Here is a 19,871-nt window from a genome sequence, read left to right on the forward strand (position 1 = left end):
GATTAAGAAGTGATATGACTGAAGTGTTCAAAATTAAGAAAGGAATTAGTACAGTGAATTAAAACTCTTACTTTAAAATGAGTTTAACAAGAACACAAGGATATAGTTGGAAACTTGTGTATTCAATGAGTCACTTTTGAGATTTTAGCAAGAGATTCAACTGTCAATAGGAGGTGGCTTTAGACTGGCTTCTTTCCAAATTTGTATGCAGTACCTGTATGTCCATTTTAACCACAATTTCCAGCATACATACGTGTTATTTTGGTTTCTGCTGGTGGATCAAGGACTATGAATAATATGCTAAACTATGTTTGTTGAGCAGTTGTGTTACACAGTACCAAATTTCCTCTATTGCAAAACTGACACTGACTGTTTTCAGAGTTTAAACTAAAACATTAAACAAACACTAACTTTCTGTAATTGTCATTATCTGAATGAACAATGTCTTACCACACCAAATAACATTGTATGAAAAAGTAATTCTCTCTAGTTAAATTAACCCCACAACTGGGATAGTTAGGGTCAGCAAATTAAACACAGCCAAACTTAATTTTCAGCCAGTTCATTTTCATATAAACCTCACTTATGTTGACCCTTGCCATTTGAGTCATTTCCAGCCAACAAGCAAATACTGCCATGATAAAAAAAATTTTTGAAGAAAACAAAAAATGTGTTCTTTATTCATTCAGATTCTAGATTTTGGTTAAAGACCAAAATCTGCAATACACTACATACAGCACCATGGAAAAGTATTTTATGATTTCCTGTATGCTACTTAACCATTTTATTATGACTTGAGAATAACCTGAATACTTTAGTTGTGGCTCATATCAAAGTACTTTTCAAACAAACCTTTAGCTGTGTTGATGATGCAAAGTGGGATTGGGGTGTGTACAGTTTGTGAGATATAAATTTAACTATCTTGGTTTCTCTTTTCAGTGCAAGACCACCTAAGTAAAAGACATGTTTCTTTTTGACAAGCCTGAGCACACTGCTTCCATGAACTAATATGGAAACAGTAACAAAAGAAGTAACCTGCTAGCCTCATTCTTGGCCATTCTTTCCACTGATAGAAACATGAGTGGCAGTTTAAGATTTTGTTTGCAGAATTTGAAGCTTGTTAACATAAGGATAATCAAAATTCAAGGTTTTAACATATCTGTAATAAATTATAAAGAAAAGTTTGCTGTAGTAGCAAAGGTTAATCCTATCCTGTCTGGATGGCGACTTCAGTCTTTAATGTTTTATTATTCCTCTGCCAAAAAACTTAATATTGAGATGATTACAGATCATACAAAACTAGAGTACTATGCTTTGCTCATTTGTGATTGACAAAAAAGTTACATATCACGGATGTAAATCACCAAAAAATAATGATTTCCCCTCTAAGTCTGGGACTTGGACAAAAAAATGCAATCTTCAAAGATATATTTTTTGTAACTTACATCACATTAGAATGAAATAGAAACTACAATCTTGTATTTGAGTATCAAGATCTTTTCTTTAGCAAGTACACCATGCTACCTACTTTAAAAAGGCATTAACTATGTGAAAAGTGAGAATACAATCACCACTATTATTGTTAAGAAGAGCATCAACCCTCAAAAGAAACACGAACTAGCAGCTCAAGCAATGCTTTATTTAACCAGATAATAACTGTAATCTAGCAATTTTCAGCTGTCAGAATTATCCAAATGTATGAATTTCTTTAAGTTGCACTGATATAAAAAAACGTAGGTATAAAACTGAAAATATTTTTCCATTTTTACCAAACTTAAATCTGCTCCCATGAAAATATTCAACAATACAATTACGTAGAAACATGGTATTTTTAATATGTGACTTATTACTTGTCAAACCTATCTGGGAAAAGAAAAATTCTAATATTCTATTTCTTATTTTCTTCTAAAGAGCTTTATTGTCCATTTTTGGTAACCATCTTAGTTACAGTGGTATGCAAAAGGTTTGGGCACCTTTGCATAAAATATCTGTTACTGTGAAAGGTTAAATTAGCAGGAGATGAACAGATCACCAAAAGGAATAAAGTTAAAGATGACACATTTATTTTCAACATTTTATGAATGATTAGTGTATTGTTGTTGTTTTGTACAATGTTACAGTGAAAAAAGAAAATGAGTACCATGGAAACGTTTGGGCACCCCAAGATATTTAAGGTCTCAGATAATGTTTCCCAAGGTCACCAACCTTAATTAGCTTGTTAATACTATGCCTTCTTCAAAGTCATCGCTAGGAAATCCCAGGTGATGCAAATTGTAAATTGACCCCAAACTTTTGCATGCCACTGTAACTAGTTTTGTGCTTTTAAATCCTATACAGTGATCCCTCGCTATATCGCGCTTCGCCTTTTGCGGCTTCACTCTATCGCGGATTTTATATGTAAGCATATTTAAATATATATCGCAGATTTTTTGCTGGTTCGCGGATTTCTGAGGACAATGGGTCTTTTAATTTCTGGTACATGCTTCCTCAGTTGGTTTGCCCAGTTGATTTCATACAAGGGACGCTATTGGCAGATGGCTGAGAAGCTACCCAACTTACTTTTCTCTGTGTCTCTTGCGCTGACTTTCTCTGATCCTGACGTAGGGGGTGTGAGCAGTGGGGCTGTTCACACACCTAGACGATACGGACGCTCGTCTAAAAATGCTGAAAGATTATCTTCACGTTGCTACCTTCTGTGTGCAGCTGCTTCGTGAAGAGACATGCTGCACAGTGCTTCACATACTTAAAAGCTCAAAGGGCATGTATTGATTTTTCACTGTTTTGTTTTTCTCTGTCTCTCTCTCTCTCTCACCCTGCTCCTGACGGAGGGGGTGTGAGCTGCCGCCTTCAACAGCTTTGTACCGGCGGTGCTTCGCATACTTAAAAGCCAAACAGCCCTATTGATTTGTTTGCTTTGCTCTCTGTTTCTGACAGCCTGTGCTCCTGACACGCACTCCTTTGAAGAGGAAGATATGTTTGCATTCTTTTAATTGTGAGACAGAACTGTCATCTCTGTCTTGTCATGGAGCACAGTTTAAACTTTTGAAAAAGAGACAAATGTTTGTTTGCAGTGTTTGAATAACGTTCCTGTCTCTCTATAACCTCCTGTGTTTCTGCGCAAATCTGTGACCCAAGCATGACAATATAAAAATACCCATATAAACATATGGTTTCTACTTCGCGGATTTTCTTATTTCGCGGGTGGCTCTGGAACGCAACCCCCGCGATGGAGGAGGGATTACTGTATTGCATATTTAAGAAGTATATGTCACTTACTCTGTAAGGAGCCAAACGCTCTGCACCTCTCCATCCTCAGAAGGCACGGCCACAACTCGGATGTCATTCACAGCTTGCTCAATAGTGCCTGGCTGAAAGAGAGTTTGGTAAATATAAACTACAGATTGGCTTTATATAGAGTGAGCCAAAAGTTCTCAACAGAAGTAAACAATTATGACACTTTTTAGTACAATCTAATTATTATCAAAATAATCAGATAGTGAAATATATTTCACAAACAACAGTATATAAGAGTAGATAAATTTCTGCAGCATAACACCAATCAAAGTTCCAAGGTATATAAAACTAATTCATCACTTTTAATTTATTCTGTGGAGTCATGTTTTCAGTTTTCTATTTAATTCATAAAAAAAAAATATCTTGAGGATATATGAAATAAACTGCAGTCACAAAAACAGCCAGAAAGAACCTACCTACACAGCCATGAGGAAAGAGTGCCTAGTCTAAATAAATAGAAAGTAATTGGGTAGAAAACCACATTTAAATTCTTAAACTTAAATTAGATGCACAAAGCACAGAAGCAGTTATTGTGTAAAACGTATACAGTACTAGCACATTTTATGGGCAGATCGCAGAGGGAAAGATTAAAGAGTCTCCTTCTTGCATGAATCTGTAATTTGTCACAAGTGTCAGTAGTTAAGATTATCATTTATATCTTGATTCAACAATAAGAAAACACCACAAACAAGTCCAACTGGCTTAATCTGGTACAGAATTGAAGGAGGGAGAAGTGAATATTTGGTAGTATTGGAGTGCATCAGTTTCCGTGTAAAATACAGCATTTTCTTATCTGTTTTACTTTCTGAAAGAACTCTTCCGAACATTTTAGTACAGTGATCCCTCGCTATATCGCGCTTCGCCTTTCGCGGCTTCACTCCATCGCGGATTTTATATGTAAGCATATTTAAATATATATCGCGGATTTTTCGCTGCTTCGCGGGTTTCTGCGGACAATAGGTCTTTTAATTTCTGGTACATGCTTCCTCAGTTGGTTTGCCCAGTTGATTTCATACAAGGGTCGCTATTGGCAGATGGCTGAAAAGCTATCCAGCTAACTTTCTCTCTCTCTCTCTCTCTCTCTCTTGCGCTGACGTAGGGGGGGTGTGAGCAGGGGGGCTGTGTGCAGCTGCTTCCTGAAGGACAGGCTGCACGGAGCTTCGCATACTTAAAAGCTCAAAGGGCACGTATTGATTTTTTTTATCTGTCTCTCGCTATCTCTCTCTCTCTCTCTCTCTCTCTTCCTGCTCCTGACAGAGGGGGGTGTGAGCTGCCGCCTTCAACAGCTTTGTACCGGCGGTGCTTCGCATACTTAAAAGCCGTATTGATTTTTTTTTTGACTGCTTGCTTTGCACTCCTTTGAAAAGGAAGATATGTTTGCATTCTTTTAATTGTGAGACAGAACTGTCATCTCTGTCTTGTCATGGAGCACAGTTTAAACTTTTGAAAAAGAGACAAATGTTTGTTTGCAGTGTTTGAATAACGTTCCTGTCTCTCTACAACCTCCTGTGTTTCTGCGCAAATCTGTGACCCAAGCATGACATTCTAAAAATAACCATATAAACGTATGGTTTCTACTTCGCGGATTTTCCTACTTCGCGGGTGGCTCTGGAACGCAACCCCCGCGATGGAGGAGGGATTACTGTATTTAAAATTATATATAAATACACACACCCTTACTTTTCAGGTCAAATTCAAGACCATGTTTCAAGTTTTTCACTTTACACCAAAAAAAAACAAACAAACCTTTGTCTGTTAGTCCAAGAAGGCTCAACTTGCCAGATACTTTAAGTAATAACCGGGCCAAAGACTGTACTGATATTACTCTGAATTATTCTGCCCCCTTCTGTTAAGATGTTGATTTTGTTTTCATTTATGTATATATATGTATATATATATATATATATATATATATATATATATATATATATATATATATATGAATGGAAGAGAAGGTCTGTGATACGGTTTGCATATTTGCAGTTGGAGATATACAAAGGGAGAAAAAACGACTCACGTATCATAAAATAGTTTTATTCCTGAGCTTTCAACCCCTATCAGGGGTCTTCATCAGAGGATAATGCTTAGACTTACAAGAATCAAAGGCAATATATAGCAGCACATTCATTATAGGAGGTGACTAAGTCCGTATGATCAAAAAGGGGGGGGGGGGGGGGTTTATCGTTAAATTAAAGTGCATATGTCCTTCTTAAGTTGGCATATGCTGGGTTTATGTCCAAGTGTCTGTTGATGGCATTTTCATCTGATAGCCAAGACTCGGCCAACTCTCTGGCGCTTTTTGTACTGGCCTTACATTTTACTTTCACGTTGTCCCAGTTGAATGTGTGTCCTGTCGATTTAGTATGTGCATATATCAAAGATAGTGCGTCCTTTCTTCTGACAGCGTTGCGATGTTCCTGTACACGTGTTGAAATTCTTTTTGACGTTTGTCCTATGTATACAGCTGAGCAAGAATTGCATGGAATACTATAAACTGCGTTTCGTGTTTCGGCTGTCGATTTCTTGTTTTTAGCATTAAACAGGACCATGTGCAGATTGTTGGTGGGTTTATGTGCTATTTTGATGCCCCACTTGGTCAGGGTGCGTGCCGTGCCTTCTGACACATTATGGTGGTATGGGAGTGAATGCCAGGTGGAGTGGGGGTTCTGATGTACGTCGCTTGTATGCTGATTCCTTTGGCGCCTGCTGTGTAGACTCCGATTAATGAATGATTTTGAGTATCCGTTCGAGGTGAAAAGTTGAAACAGATAGCGTCTCTCATTAATTTTTGTTTCCTTGGTATTACAATGCGTGTGGACTCGTTTAAATAGGGTTTTCACGCAGCTCCGTTTATGAGATACCGGGTGATTGCTGGCGAAGTGTAGAATCTTGTCTGCGTGGCATTGTTTGCGGTAAACACTTGTGGTCAGGGTGGCGTCACTATTTCTTTTGATGTAAATGTCCAGGAAATTGATGTGTCGATTATTTTCTTTTTCCATTGTGAACTGGATTGCAGGGAATATTGTGTTAATATGATTGAAGAATTCATTCAGCTGGCTCTTTCTTAATATGACGAATGTGTCGTCTACATAGCGTATCCAAATTTTGGGTGTAATCTGGGATAAAGCTATGTTTTCAAATCGTTGCATTACCAGTTCAGCTAGGAGTCCCGATAACGGTGATCCCATCGGCATGCCTTCTTTCTGTGTGTAATACTTGCCGTTGAAATGAAAGTGCGTTTTTTGGCAAAGTGATATTAGGTGCATTAAGTCTTTGATGGACAGTTTGGTTCTTGTCTCTATGGTGGGGTCACTATCCAGTTTCATTAATAATGTTTCTGTGGCCAGTTGGGTCGGGATCATGGTGTATAGCGATATAACATCAAACGAGACCATGATCTCGTCCTCGGCGATGGATACATCATTCAAGCGCTGTAATGCCGACTCCGCGCTGTTGACAGAATAATCCGAGTCGTCCGTTAAATGTTTAAGTAGTTGGAAAAGTCTTTTTGACAAGTTGTATGATGGTCCGCCTATTAGGCTAACCACTGGAAATCAATATATGAACAACCCCCAACCCGGAGTACACAACCTATCCAAAAGACGGCTCTCCACCACAGAACACAATATTCTCTCCAGAGGATTAAAATTCAATTATAAGGACGCATCTAACATGAACTTCCTCGGTTCGTTAGAACATATCTTAGCAACTGAAAAAATACCAACAGAACAGGCACAAGAAATAGTAGCCAGCCAGCTACACACAAGACAACCAACCACACGTATTCTGGCAAGTGAACAGAAAGCTTTAAGATCTTTACGGAATGACAACAGCATTATTATTACACCAGCTGACAAAGGAGGCGCAACTGTTATCCTAGACAGAGAACAATACACCACAGCCATAGAAGAAATGCTTTCGGACAGTAATACTTATCAACAGCTAAATAACGACCCAACAAAAACCACACAGAATAAAATAAACTATACTCTGACAAAACTCCGAAATGGTAACCGCCTAGATGTACAGAACTTTCACAAAATGAAATCCAATGATGCTAACTGCCCGGAATTTTATGGACTCCCAAAAATACACAAAACACCACTAAAATACAGACCAGTGGTTAGCCTAATAGGCGGACCATCATACAACTTGTCAAAAAGACTTTTCCAACTACTTAAACATTTAACGGACGACTCGGATTATTCTGTCAACAGCGCGGAGTCGGCATTACAGTGCTTGAATGACGTATCCATCGCCGAGGACGAGATCATGGTCTCGTTTGATGTTATATCGCTATACACCATGATCCCAACCCAACTGGCCACAGAAACATTATTAATGAAACTGGATAGTGACCCCACCATAGAGACAAGAACCAAACTGTCCATCAAAGACTTAATGCACCTAATATCACTTTGCCAAAAAACGCACTTTCATTTCAACGGCAAGTATTACACACAGAAAGAAGGCATGCCGATGGGATCACCGTTATCGGGACTCCTAGCTGAACTGGTAATGCAACGATTTGAAAACATAGCTTTATCCCAGATTACACCCAAAATTTGGATACGCTATGTAGACGACACATTCGTCATATTAAGAAAGAGCCAGCTGAATGAATTCTTCAATCATATTAACACAATATTCCCTGCAATCCAGTTCACAATGGAAAAATAAAATAATCGACACATCAATTTCCTGGACATTTACATCAAAAGAAATAGTGACGCCACCCTGACCACAAGTGTTTACCGCAAACAATGCCACGCAGACAAGATTCTACACTTCGCCAGCAATCACCCGGTATCTCATAAACGGAGCTGCGTGAAAACCCTATTTAAACGAGTCCACACGCATTGTAATACCAAGGAAACAAAAATTAATGAGAGACGCTATCTGTTTCAACTTTTCACCTCGAACGGATACTCAAAATCATTCATTAATCGGAGTCTACACAGCAGGCGCCAAAGGAATCAGCATACAAGCGACGTACATCAGAACCCCCACTCCACCTGGCATTCACTCCCATACCACCATAATGTGTCAGAAGGCACGGCACGCACCCTGACCAAGTGGGGCATCAAAATAGCACATAAACCCACCAACAATCTGCACATGGTCCTGTTTAATGCTAAAAACAAGAAATCGACAGCCGAAACACGAAACGCAGTTTATAGTATTCCATGCAATTCTTGCTCAGCTGTATACATAGGACAAACGTCAAAAAGAATTTCAACACGTGTACAGGAACATCGCAACGCTGTCAGAAGAAAGGACGCACTCTCTTTGATATATGCACATACTAAATCGACAGGACACACATTCAACTGGGACAACGTGAAAGTAAAATGTAAGGCCAGTACAAAAAGCGCCAGAGAGTTGGCCGAGTCTTGGCTATCAGATGAAAATGCCATCAACAGACACTTGGACATAAACCCAGCATATGCCAACTTAAGAAGGACATATGCACTTTAATTTAACGATAAACCCCCCCCCCCCCTTTTTGATCATACGGACTTAGTCACCTCCTATAATGAATGTGCTGCTATATATTGCCTTTGATTCTTGTAAGTCTAAGCATTATCCTCTGATGAAGACCCCTGATAGGGGTTGAAAGCTCAGGAATAAAACTATTTTATGATACGTGATTCGTTTTTTCTCCCTTTGTGGATCTCCAACTGCAAATATATATATATATATATATATATATATATAGTCATATAAGTATATATTACTGTAACTAAATCATTTTGAATAAGACTGCAGATCTCTCTTAAGAAAATGCATAAAGTAATTACAAAGCAGTTTGGAAAGGAGTAACTATTTCATAAAGGCTCAACAAGAAATTTAAAAAAGTTTCAATTTTACTGATCTAGTGAAACGCGGTAATTATAGATGTAAAATACCTGGTGGAAAATCAGTTATACTTGGATAAATGTAGTTGGAAAACAGATGAATAAAAAGTGAGAAAGGAAGAAATCATATCCCAGCACCTGTAAATACATTTATATACATACACATTAGGGGTGGGCGGTATGACCAAAATTCTGTTATCACGGTATTTTTCTAAATTATCCCGGTTTCACGGTATTCGACGGTATTTTTTCCCCATGCATGAGTGGATGTTAACCACATTTTTCACTGCAATTACTGGCTAAGAATAACCTATTCCACTGTCAAGAGTATTGTACACTGTACAAAAAAAACATTTTAATGTGCACATAAGTATTAATACAGTTTTGCATTGCCCCATAAAGTGATAGTTTTCAAGGGGGTGGCACTAATGGAGAAGGTATCACATTGCATGACAGATGCAGTCAAAATATAGAACCTTTTTATTGAACAAATTTTGCAAAAACAAACTATAATTTTGACAACATATTTTCAACCATACAAAGAAGCATTTAGGCTTAGTAAAATATCCAGAAGTGCTTGTCAAAAATTGTATTGCACTGAATATGTCTTAGAAAAGGAATAAATAGTAAATATTTTTTGTAAACCAACTACACTTTCTGTTAATGTTAACAATCTCTGTCCACTGACACGTTAAAGTGACTTTTTAAACAACTTTATCATCATTAAACTGCATAATATTTAAACTAATAAATAATAACAATAAAATAAAGAATTGTATTATTACTGATAGTTGCACTATTACTTCAAGACTTCAAGCCCAGGTGCATTGCACAGTATTCATCAAATTAAAATAAAATAAAACAAGTGCAACTTGGTGATGACATCTTTACTAACTGAAGCATCATTTAGGCAAACTGCATTAATATGGACCTTGCTTCAAGCTAAGCTATACTGGGAAGAAAAAAACAAACTATATGTCGAGAACAAAGTCAACATTTCCACTTTATTCTCGCCGTTTATGTCGAGATTAAAGTCGACATTTCCACTTTATTCTTGCCATTTATGTTGAGATTAAAGTCGACATTTCCACTTTATTCTCATAATTTACCCCGTCATAAATTAATGCAGCACATTAAATGCTTTGTGTTACGTTCCCCGACCCAGTGGTTAATCACTACGCTTCTTAAACTGACTTCCTCCGCACTAAGAGAAGACAGCGATCACCATACAGAATCCATTCCGTTCATGATATTCCTGCTTTCTTAAAATTTTGAATGCAAAGATAAATACTTGATATCATTTTCATGATGAAATACATTAAAGCAGGTATTACACATGCACGGTAGTGAGTCGGTAGTGCTGCTCCCTCGCAGTAAGGGGTCCCCAGGTGTATGTTCAGTGTAGAGAACTTTATGGCAGGTGTGATGAGGCTCCAAAAAACTGGATGTATGAATAGCTATCGCACAGGTTTAACTTAAATAGTGTGCAAATGTTGGGTTTGTGATCTGCTGGTCGGAAACATGAACACAGAATTCAATGCATGTTCTTCTGAGCGGGCTCTCTTTATTGCATGCATGCTGTATCTATCTGACGTAGGCTACCAAAACCCCAGTTCCTATCCTTCCTTTTTCTTTCACCACATAACCAATCACCACACGATAAACGTCTTTGTGAAATTAAAACTACTTATAAACTTAGCCCACGGAGTGTTCAGAACTTTAAAAATATCTTCGTTATACATGTTTAATTATGCCATCCATTCAGAGTTGCGCCCATCTCTGAACGAGTCGCCAGCACATCGAAGGATGAATACAAGCAAAACATACACTAGCAGGGTCAATATAGCACAATAAAACCCCTCATCCTACATGACTTTGAAAGGAAACTGAAGCGCTGAGTAAACCCACCAGAAAAACATGCAAATGCAAGGCAGGCACGCCGCCGTGCCCCCATATGATTAATGCATGCTTTAATGCATTTCACCATGAAAATTATATTAAGTACCCTAAGTTCTTGTCTATAAGCCGGACTCATGTATTAGCCGGAGACCAAAAATCATACGAATTTTTAAAATAAAATCGTATCATAGATAAGCCGGACTCATGGATAAGCCGAACGTACTATAACCTATAACTAATAGAAGGGAGGGAGGTCAGTGGTCTCACTCGCGCCCATTTAATTTCTTTAAGTGGGGAGAGAGTGTGAGATATTGGCGTCTCTCTCACTCCCTGCATGGCGCGGTTAATTGGAGCGGCCGGAGCGCGTTCTTTCTGCTCTGGGCGTCAACACGCGCGCGTAGCGGTCATTTAAATTGTGATTTTGTTAAAATGGATAATGTAAAGAAGACTCGAAAATCTTATCCCAGTCATCGAAAACTTGAAGCGGTGAGCTATGCCGAAAAGTATGGCAATGCGGCGGCAGCTAAAGAGTTCAGAACAGACGAGTCAAACATCCGGCGATGGAAAAAACAAAAGCCTGTTATAAAAGCAATGCATCCGAAGAAGCGCTGCCGTCGGTCCCGAAAAGAGTTTTGGCCGGAATTGGAGTCACAATTGAAGACATGGATTATCTCCAGACGCAATGAAAATAGAAGAGTGTCGACCACTGGAATTCGTTTGAAAGCGAAAGAATTGGCAAAACATTTAAAAATCAATGACTTCAAAGGCAGCAAATGTTGGTGTTTTCTGTTCATGAAAAGACACAACTTATCTGTAAGAGCCATTACATCTATTGGACAGAAGTTACCACAGGATTGGGAAGAGAAAATTGCTGTCTTTGGGGTTTTTGTCAAAAATGCGATCAATGGAGTCAATTTCGAACACATCGGGAATATGGATGAGGTCTCCATCAGTTTCGATATGCCCAGTGGTTTCACAGTTGAGACAAAGGGATCAACTCATGTCAGAATCACTACCACTGGCAATGAAAAGTGCAATTTTACTGTTGTCTTGTGTGCTACAGCCGATGGTGGAAAATGCAAACCTTTAGTGATTTTCAAACGAAAAACTATTCCTAAAGATGTCTTCCCTAAAGGTGTTGTTGTCACAGCAAATGAAAAGGGATGGGTTGACGCGGATACGGTCAGCTATTGGTTAGAAAACATTTGGCGTAAACGCAAGAATTCATTTTTTTGCCAGAAATCAGTTTTAATATACGATTCGGCTCGACCTCACATCACAGAAGAAGTCAAAGAAAAGGTGAAAAAGTATTCACAATTGGCTGTTATTCCTGGAGGACTGACATCTAAATTACAGCCACTGGATCTAAGCGTTAATAAATCTTTTAAAATCAAAATGCGTGAGAAATGGGAGGACTGGATGGTCAATGGTTACCATTCATTCACTAAGTCTGGATCAATGAAAAGGGCCTCTTATGCTGAAGTATGTCAATGGATCGACGAATGTTGGAGTGATGTAACCGCGGATTGCATTAAAAATGGATTTAAAGCCGCGAATATCTGCGAATATCCAACCGAAGTGCTAACAGCTGTGATATCTCGTGCCACTGATAGTGAAGAAGAATCTGAAGAAGAATCCGAAGATCAAATCGAATCTGAAATTCCAGAATCTTTTAACGAGCTGTTTGATCTCTTTAATACTGAATCTGATGAAGAATTTGATGGCTTTGATTAATAAAAATTAATTTTTAAAAATGTATAACTGTTTTTAATAAATTGATTTTGTGTACGCGCTTCGCCTTTTGCGGATTTTATATGTAAGCATATTTAAATATATATCGCGGATTTTTGCGGACAATGGGTCTTTTAATTTCTGGTACATGCTTCCTCAGTTGGTTTGCCCAGTTGATTTCATACAAGGGACACTATTGGCAGATGGCTGAGAAGCTAGATTGCTTACTTTTCTCTCTCTGTTGCGCTGCCTATCTGTGATCCTGACGTATGGGGATTGAGCAGGGGGTCTCTCTCTCTCTCTCTCTCTCTCCTGACGGAGGGGGTGTGAGCTGCCGCCTTCAACAGCTTTGTGCCGCGGTGCTTTGCATACTTAGAAGCCAAACAGCACCATTGAATTGTTTGCTCCTTTGAAGAGGAAGATATGTTTGCATTCTTTTAATTGTGAGACGGAACTGTCATCTCTGTCTTGTCATGGAGCACAGTTTAAACTTTTGAAAAAGAGACAAATGTTTGTTTGCAGTGTTTGAATAACGTTCCTGTCTCTCTACAACCTCCTGTGTTTCTGCGCAAATCTGTGACCCAAGCATGACAATATAAAAATAACCATATAAACATATGGTTTCTACTTCGCAGATATTCTTATTTCGTGGGTGGCTCTGGAACGCAACCCCCGCGATGGATGTATAAGCCGGACTTATGTATAAGCCGATATTCTATTTTTTCATTTTCACAACTTTTTTCCTTAGATAAGCCGCGGCTTATTGACAAGAACTTAGGGTATTTATTTTAGCATTCTAAATGTTCAGAGAGAAGGAAGATCATGAAGTGAATGTATTCTTGACTACAGATCGCTGCCGGCGCCTCCTCTTAGTGCAAGAAGAAGTCAGTTTAAGAATCACTTAACACAAAGCATTTAATGTGCTATATAACTTATGACGGGGTTTGAGAAAATCTAGTAAATTAAATATTCATTTTACGATGAAGTTTAGTTTACGATGTTCTACTTTAATGACAAATTACGAGAATAAAGTCAACATGTCGACATAAACGGCGAGAATAAAGTCAACATGTCGTCACACTATTATACAGTACCCAGGTACATTACACTGTATTGAAAACAAGTAAAACAAGTACAACTTGGCTTGCAGTATTATCCAGTAGTATAGAAACAGTATTTACACATCTGACCTTTTAAAACTAAAGTATCTCCAGGCTCTCTGTCCATTTTCACCGCGCAGCATTCCTATACTACCGCCCACTATTTGGTGGTGTAGCAGTGAAAAAGAGCCCTAGTGCAACAAATCTGTGTTTAGCGGTGTAGCAGTGAAAAAGGTCCCCACTTGAACAGTTTCCCGCTGCGCCATGTTCCGAACGTCGTTTAGGCAATTTAAACCGGTGTTGCGGTATAAGAAAAATCCATATCATAAAAAAAAAATAAAAAACGGTTTTCGGTATGAACCGGTATACTGCCCAGCACTAATACACATATATATACACATACATACATACATACGTATATATACATATATACAGTGCATCACTATTTCCACATTTTGTTATGTTACAACCTTATTCCAAAATGGATTAAATTCATTTTTTTCCTCAGAATTCTAAACACAACGCCCCATAATGACAATGTGAAAAAAGTTCACTTGAGGTTTTTGCAAATTTATTAAAAATAAAAAATTGAGAAAGCACATGTACATAAGAATTCACGGCCTTTGCCATGAAGCTCAAAATTGAGCTCAGGTGCATCCTGTTTCCCCTGATCATCCTTGAGATGTTTCTGCAGCTTAATTGGAGTCCACCTGTGCTAAATTCAGTTGATTGGACATGATTTGGAAAGGCACACACCTGTCTATATAAGGTCCCACAGTTGACAGTTCATGTCAGAGCACAAACCAAACATGAAGTCAAAGGAATTGTCTGTAGACATCCGAGACAGGATTGTCTCGAGGCACAAATCTGGGGAAGGTTACAGAAAAATTTCTGCTGCTTTGAAGGTCCCAATGAGCACAGTGGCCTCCATCTTCCGTAAGTGGAAGAAGTTTGAAACCACCAGGACTCTTCCTAGGGCTGGCCTGCCACCTAAACTGAGCGATCGGGGGAGAAGGGCCTTAGTCAGGGAGGTGACCAAGAACCCGATGGTCACTCTGTCAGAGCTCCAGAGGTCCTCTGTGGAGAGAGGAGAACCTTCCAGAAGGACAACCATCTCTGCAGCAATCCACCAATCAGGCCTGTATGGTAGAGTGGCCAGACGGAAGCCACTCCTTAGTAAAAGGCAAATGGCAGCCCGCCTGGAGTTTGCCAAAAGGCACCTGAAGGACTCTCAGACCATGAGAAAGAAAATTCTCTGGTCTGATGAGACAAAGGTTGAACTCTTTGGTGTGAATGCCAGGCGTCACGTTTGGAGGAAACCAGGCACCGCTCATCACAAGGCCAATACCATCCCTACAGTGATGCATGGTGGTGGCAGCATTATGTTGTGGGGATGTTTTTCAGCGGCAGGAACTGGGAGACTAGTCAGGATAAAGGGAAAGATGACTGCAGCAATGTACAGAGACATCCTGGATGAAAACCTGCTCCAGAGCGCTCTTGACCTCAGACTGGGGCGACGGTTCATCTTTCTGCAGGACAACGACCCTAAGCACACAGCCAAGATATCAAAGGAGTGGCTTCAGGACAACTCTGTGTATGTCCTTGCGTGGCCCAGCCAGAGCCCAGACTTGAATCCGATTGAACATCTCTGGAAAGATCTTAAAATGGCTGTGCACCGACGCTTCCCATCCAACCTGATGGAGCTTGAGAGGTGCTGCAAAGAGGAATGGGCGAAACTGGCCAAGGATAGGTGTGCCAAGCTTGTGGCATCATATTCAAAAAGACTCGAGGCTGTAATTACTGCCAAAGGTGCATCGACAAAGTATTGAGCAAAGGCTGTGAATACTTATGTACATGTGATTTCTCAGTTTTGTTATTTTTAATAAATTTGCAAAAACCTCAAGTAAGCTTTTTTTCACGTTGTCATTATAGGGTGTTGTGTGTAGAATTCTGAGGAAAAAAAATGGAAAACATCCCCACAGCATGATGCTGCCACCACCATGATTCACTGTACGGATGGTATTGGCCTGGTGATGAGCGGTGCCTGGTTTCCTCCAAACGTGACGCCTGGCATTCACACCAAGGAGTTCAATCTTTGTCTCACCAGACCACAGAATTTTCTTTCTCATGGTCTGACAGTACTTCAGGTGCCTTCTGGCAAACTCCAGGTGGGCTGCCATGTGCCTTTTACTAAGGAGTGGCTTCCGTCTGGCCACTGTACCATAACAGGCTGATTGGTGGATTGCTGCAGAGATGGTTGTCCTTCTGGAAGGTTGTCCTCTCTCCACAGAGGACCTCTGGAGCTCTGACAGAGTGACCATCAGGTTCTTGGTCACCTCCCTGACTAAGGCCCTTCTCCCTCGATCGCTCAGTTTAGATGGCCGGCCAGCTCTAAGAAGAGTCCTGGTGGTTTTGAACTTCTTCCACTTACGGATGATGGAGGTCGCTGTGCTCATTGGGACCTTCAAAGCAGCAGAAATTTTTCTGTAACCTTCCCCAGATTTGTGCCTCGAGACAATCCTGTCCCGGAGGTCTACAGACAATACCTTTGACTTCATGCTTGGTTTGTGCTCTGACATGAACTGTCAACTGTGGGACCTTATATAGACAGGTGTGTGCCTTTCCAAATCATGTCCAATCAACTGAATTCAGCACAGGTGGACTCCAATTAAGCTGCAGAAACATCTCACGGATGATCAGGGGAAACAGGATACACTGGAGCTCAAATTTGAGCTTCATGGCAAAGCCTGTGAATACTTACGTACATGTGCTTTCTTGATTTTTTTATTTTCAATAAATTTGCAAAAATTTCAAGTAAACTTTTTTCACGTCGTCATTATGGGGTGTTGTGTGTAGAATTCTGAGGAAAAAAATGAATTTAATCCATTTCGGAATAAGCCTGTAACATAACAAAATGTGGAAAAAGTGATGCGCTGTGAATACTTTCCGGATGCACTGTATATATACATATATATATATAAATAAAAACCATAAATGCAAACATGTACTGACATACTGAAGCAGAGCATGAGCCCCACCCTTTGGAATCTGGGCCGCAGGGCAGTATTCCAACATGATAACGACCCCAAACACACCTCCAAGATGCTAAAGAAACTGAGGGTAAAGGTGCTAGAATGGCCAAGCATGTCTCCAGACCTAAACCCTACTGAGCATCTGTGGGGCATCCTCAAACAGAAGGTGGAAGAGTGTATATATGTATACATATTGTGAGCTGGGGGGCTGATCGCATCCTCAGAGAAGAAGACATTCCTGGGAAAACCCCAGAAAAAACATTGACAGACTACCTTTACATTGCGGCTCTGTCGCGTGATAAGCCTCTCGCGCGGTACTCTGCTTACTTAAAAGCCTGTACGGCACCTGTGAGTTTTGGAACTGATTGATTGCTTCTCTCTCTCTCTCTCTCTCTCTCTCTCTCTCTCTCTCTCTCTCTCTCTCTCTCTCTCTCTCTCTCTCTCTCTCCCTGGCAGAACTGTCATCTCTGTCTTGTCACGCTTGGGTCACAGATTTGCACAGAAACACAGGAGGTTGTAAACTGCAAACAAACATTTGTCTCTTTTTCAAAAGTTTAAACGTGCTCCATGACAAGACAAGAGTTTTCAAGCGGGTAGGGTGTCCTATGGTTCGGCGACACCCAGTACGGGCTCCGCTCCCGGCATGCTTAACTAGGCAACTTACGCAGTCCAGGGAGTGTGCGGGAGAGGCTCAAAGAGTTGGGCTGCTCCGGAGGGGGGAGGCAAAAGGGGCTTATTACGCTCTCTTGGAGGAAAGTGCCTGCCTCCCTGTGAAACCAGAGCCCTCATTTCCACCTATGGGTGCCCCAGACTGGCAGATAAACAGAATAAGAAACTGGAGGTTGGACCCAAAGCGGCCGACCCACAAACAAGCCAGGTCCTTTTGGGCAACGGTAGGGTAGTGGTTAATGGCCACTTGAGAATAAGCCCTACCAAATAACAGAGCAGGCAGCCTGAAAGCGCTTCCCCGTGGCTTCACCCAGCCAGTCTGGGGTAAGCAGTTTAAGAACATGGCAGAGCTCATAGAGCTTCTGGAGACACAAAGGATGGCCTCATAATCTGAGGGAGCAGAACAGTCCCTTTGTCGAACTCAGCCGGAGTACACCCCCCCCAACTTTACTTAATTTTTTATTTAAAATTAAATAGAATTGGCCGGGTTGGCATCCCAACTATTTTTCATGGTTTTTTTGAAAGGAGCTCTTGAGCAGAGGTGAGAGGATGCTGGCATTGATTGTTCGCCGCTTCTCCCTCTGACTCTGAGTTTGAGTTTAATGTTTTTACTATTATTTACATTTTACTAATATTATTAATTTTCTATTTTTCTTTTAGTTTTCATTAGAAAGTTTCGTATTTTTTCTGAAAGCTTTCTTGTACTGTTTATCGTCTGCCGCGGATTTTACGGATTTTATCAAGTGTTTATCAAGGTTTTGCTGCCTACTCACTTGCTGCCTGGATATACTGTTCTACCGTTTGCTGTGGACTTTATGGATTTTATTAAGTTATATTAAGTTAAGCTTTTTGTTGTCTACTCACCTGTTGCCCGGATATACTGCTTTAGATTTTACGGCGCTGTCTGGATAGCATTCCTCCCTACCTCTTCAGTCTGAATGGCATTCAGTTATTCCAACTCACAACTCCGCCGACTTAATCCCGCAACCACTCCTGAAATTAACATCTCCATCATTAAAGAACTGGGACTTCTTCGCCATCCTCGTTACATTCATAGAGGCTCCAGTCGGAAGTTTATCTTCCATAACCAGCCAAAGTGCTCTGCTACTAACATTTCATCTTTCTGGTCATCTGTCGCACGTTTGACGTGTCAGAGCACAGTTGCTCCAATTACTATCAACACTGGAAGTATCGTGAGATCTCTGCACTCTAGCATGTGATACACCCGAGCCACTGACAGAAATATCGAGAGGTCTTCACATCCCCGCCTGGATTTATTTTGTGGAGCGGATTCTAAGCTGCGTGGAGTGGATTTTAATGTTTTGCGTCCTGTACAGAGATTTACTTCACAGTCATTGGTTATATTTAAACTGTTTAATTCTCAATCCATCAGCAATAAATCCACACTGATTGAAGAACACATCAGGGAGAAAGGACTTGACTTCATGTGTCTGACAGAAACCTGGCACCAGTCAGAGGTTTACTCTGCCTTAAATGAAGCCTGTCCACTTGGCTACAGTTACTTGGAGGCAGCTCGCAGCACTGGGCGTGGTGGTGGACTAGCTATTATCCACCGTCAGGACCTGGGGGTGTCCCCTATCTCGATACCTGCAATATCTTGTTGCGAGTGCCTTGCATTTAAATGTAAGCCCCCGTTTCCCATGACTGTTCTCCTTATCTATCGACCTCCAAAACCCAACTCTGCCTTTATTCCGGAAATGACTGATCTTCTCACAACACTCTGTGCTACTTCTGCCAACATCATAATCTTAAGAGACATAAATATTCATGTTGACAATCCCACAGGTTATCTCACTGTTGATTTCCTTGAGCTGCTAGATTCTCTCAACCTACAACAACATGTTGATGTTCCCACACATTCTAGGGGTCACACTCTTGACTTGGTCATTTCAAACTGTGCCCCAATCAGTAATCTACAGGTATATGATCTTGGTATTTCAGACCACAAAGTAGTGTCAATGGAGCTGCCCTTTTTCTCCCCCTGTATCAAACCAAAACGACAGATCCATTTCAGAAATCTGAAAAATATCAGTGTGGATGCCTTGGACCTTAAACTTCTTTCCTCTGACCCTACCAGCTCCCTCTCTGCTGCTGACCTCGTGGATTTTTACAACCAGTCCCTGAGCAGTCTCCTGGACTTCCACGCCCCTTTAACATCCAGGTCCGTCTCATTCTCGTGCTCAGCACATTGGTATACCTGCGAGCTGCGAAATAATGAAGGTGGCTGGGCGTGTCCTTGAGCGGCGGCTCAAGGCCTCTGGGTTGAC

General features: G+C 40.4%; 1 protein-coding gene across 1 annotated transcript in view; it reads right to left on the bottom strand.

The window, feature by feature from the left end:
- tprg1l (tumor protein p63 regulated 1-like) overlaps positions 1-19,871 on the bottom strand; it is a 64,699-nt gene that overhangs the window by 18,120 nt on the left and 26,708 nt on the right. Inside the window, exon 2 of the mRNA XM_028807456.2 lies at positions 3,277-3,368. Coding sequence (XP_028663289.1) covers positions 3,277-3,368 — 92 coding nt within the window. The remainder of the gene's footprint in view (positions 1-3,276; positions 3,369-19,871) is intronic.

This window comes from Erpetoichthys calabaricus, chromosome 8 (assembly GCF_900747795.2).
Source record: "Erpetoichthys calabaricus chromosome 8, fErpCal1.3, whole genome shotgun sequence".
NCBI classification, from domain to species: domain Eukaryota; kingdom Metazoa; phylum Chordata; class Cladistia; order Polypteriformes; family Polypteridae; genus Erpetoichthys; species Erpetoichthys calabaricus.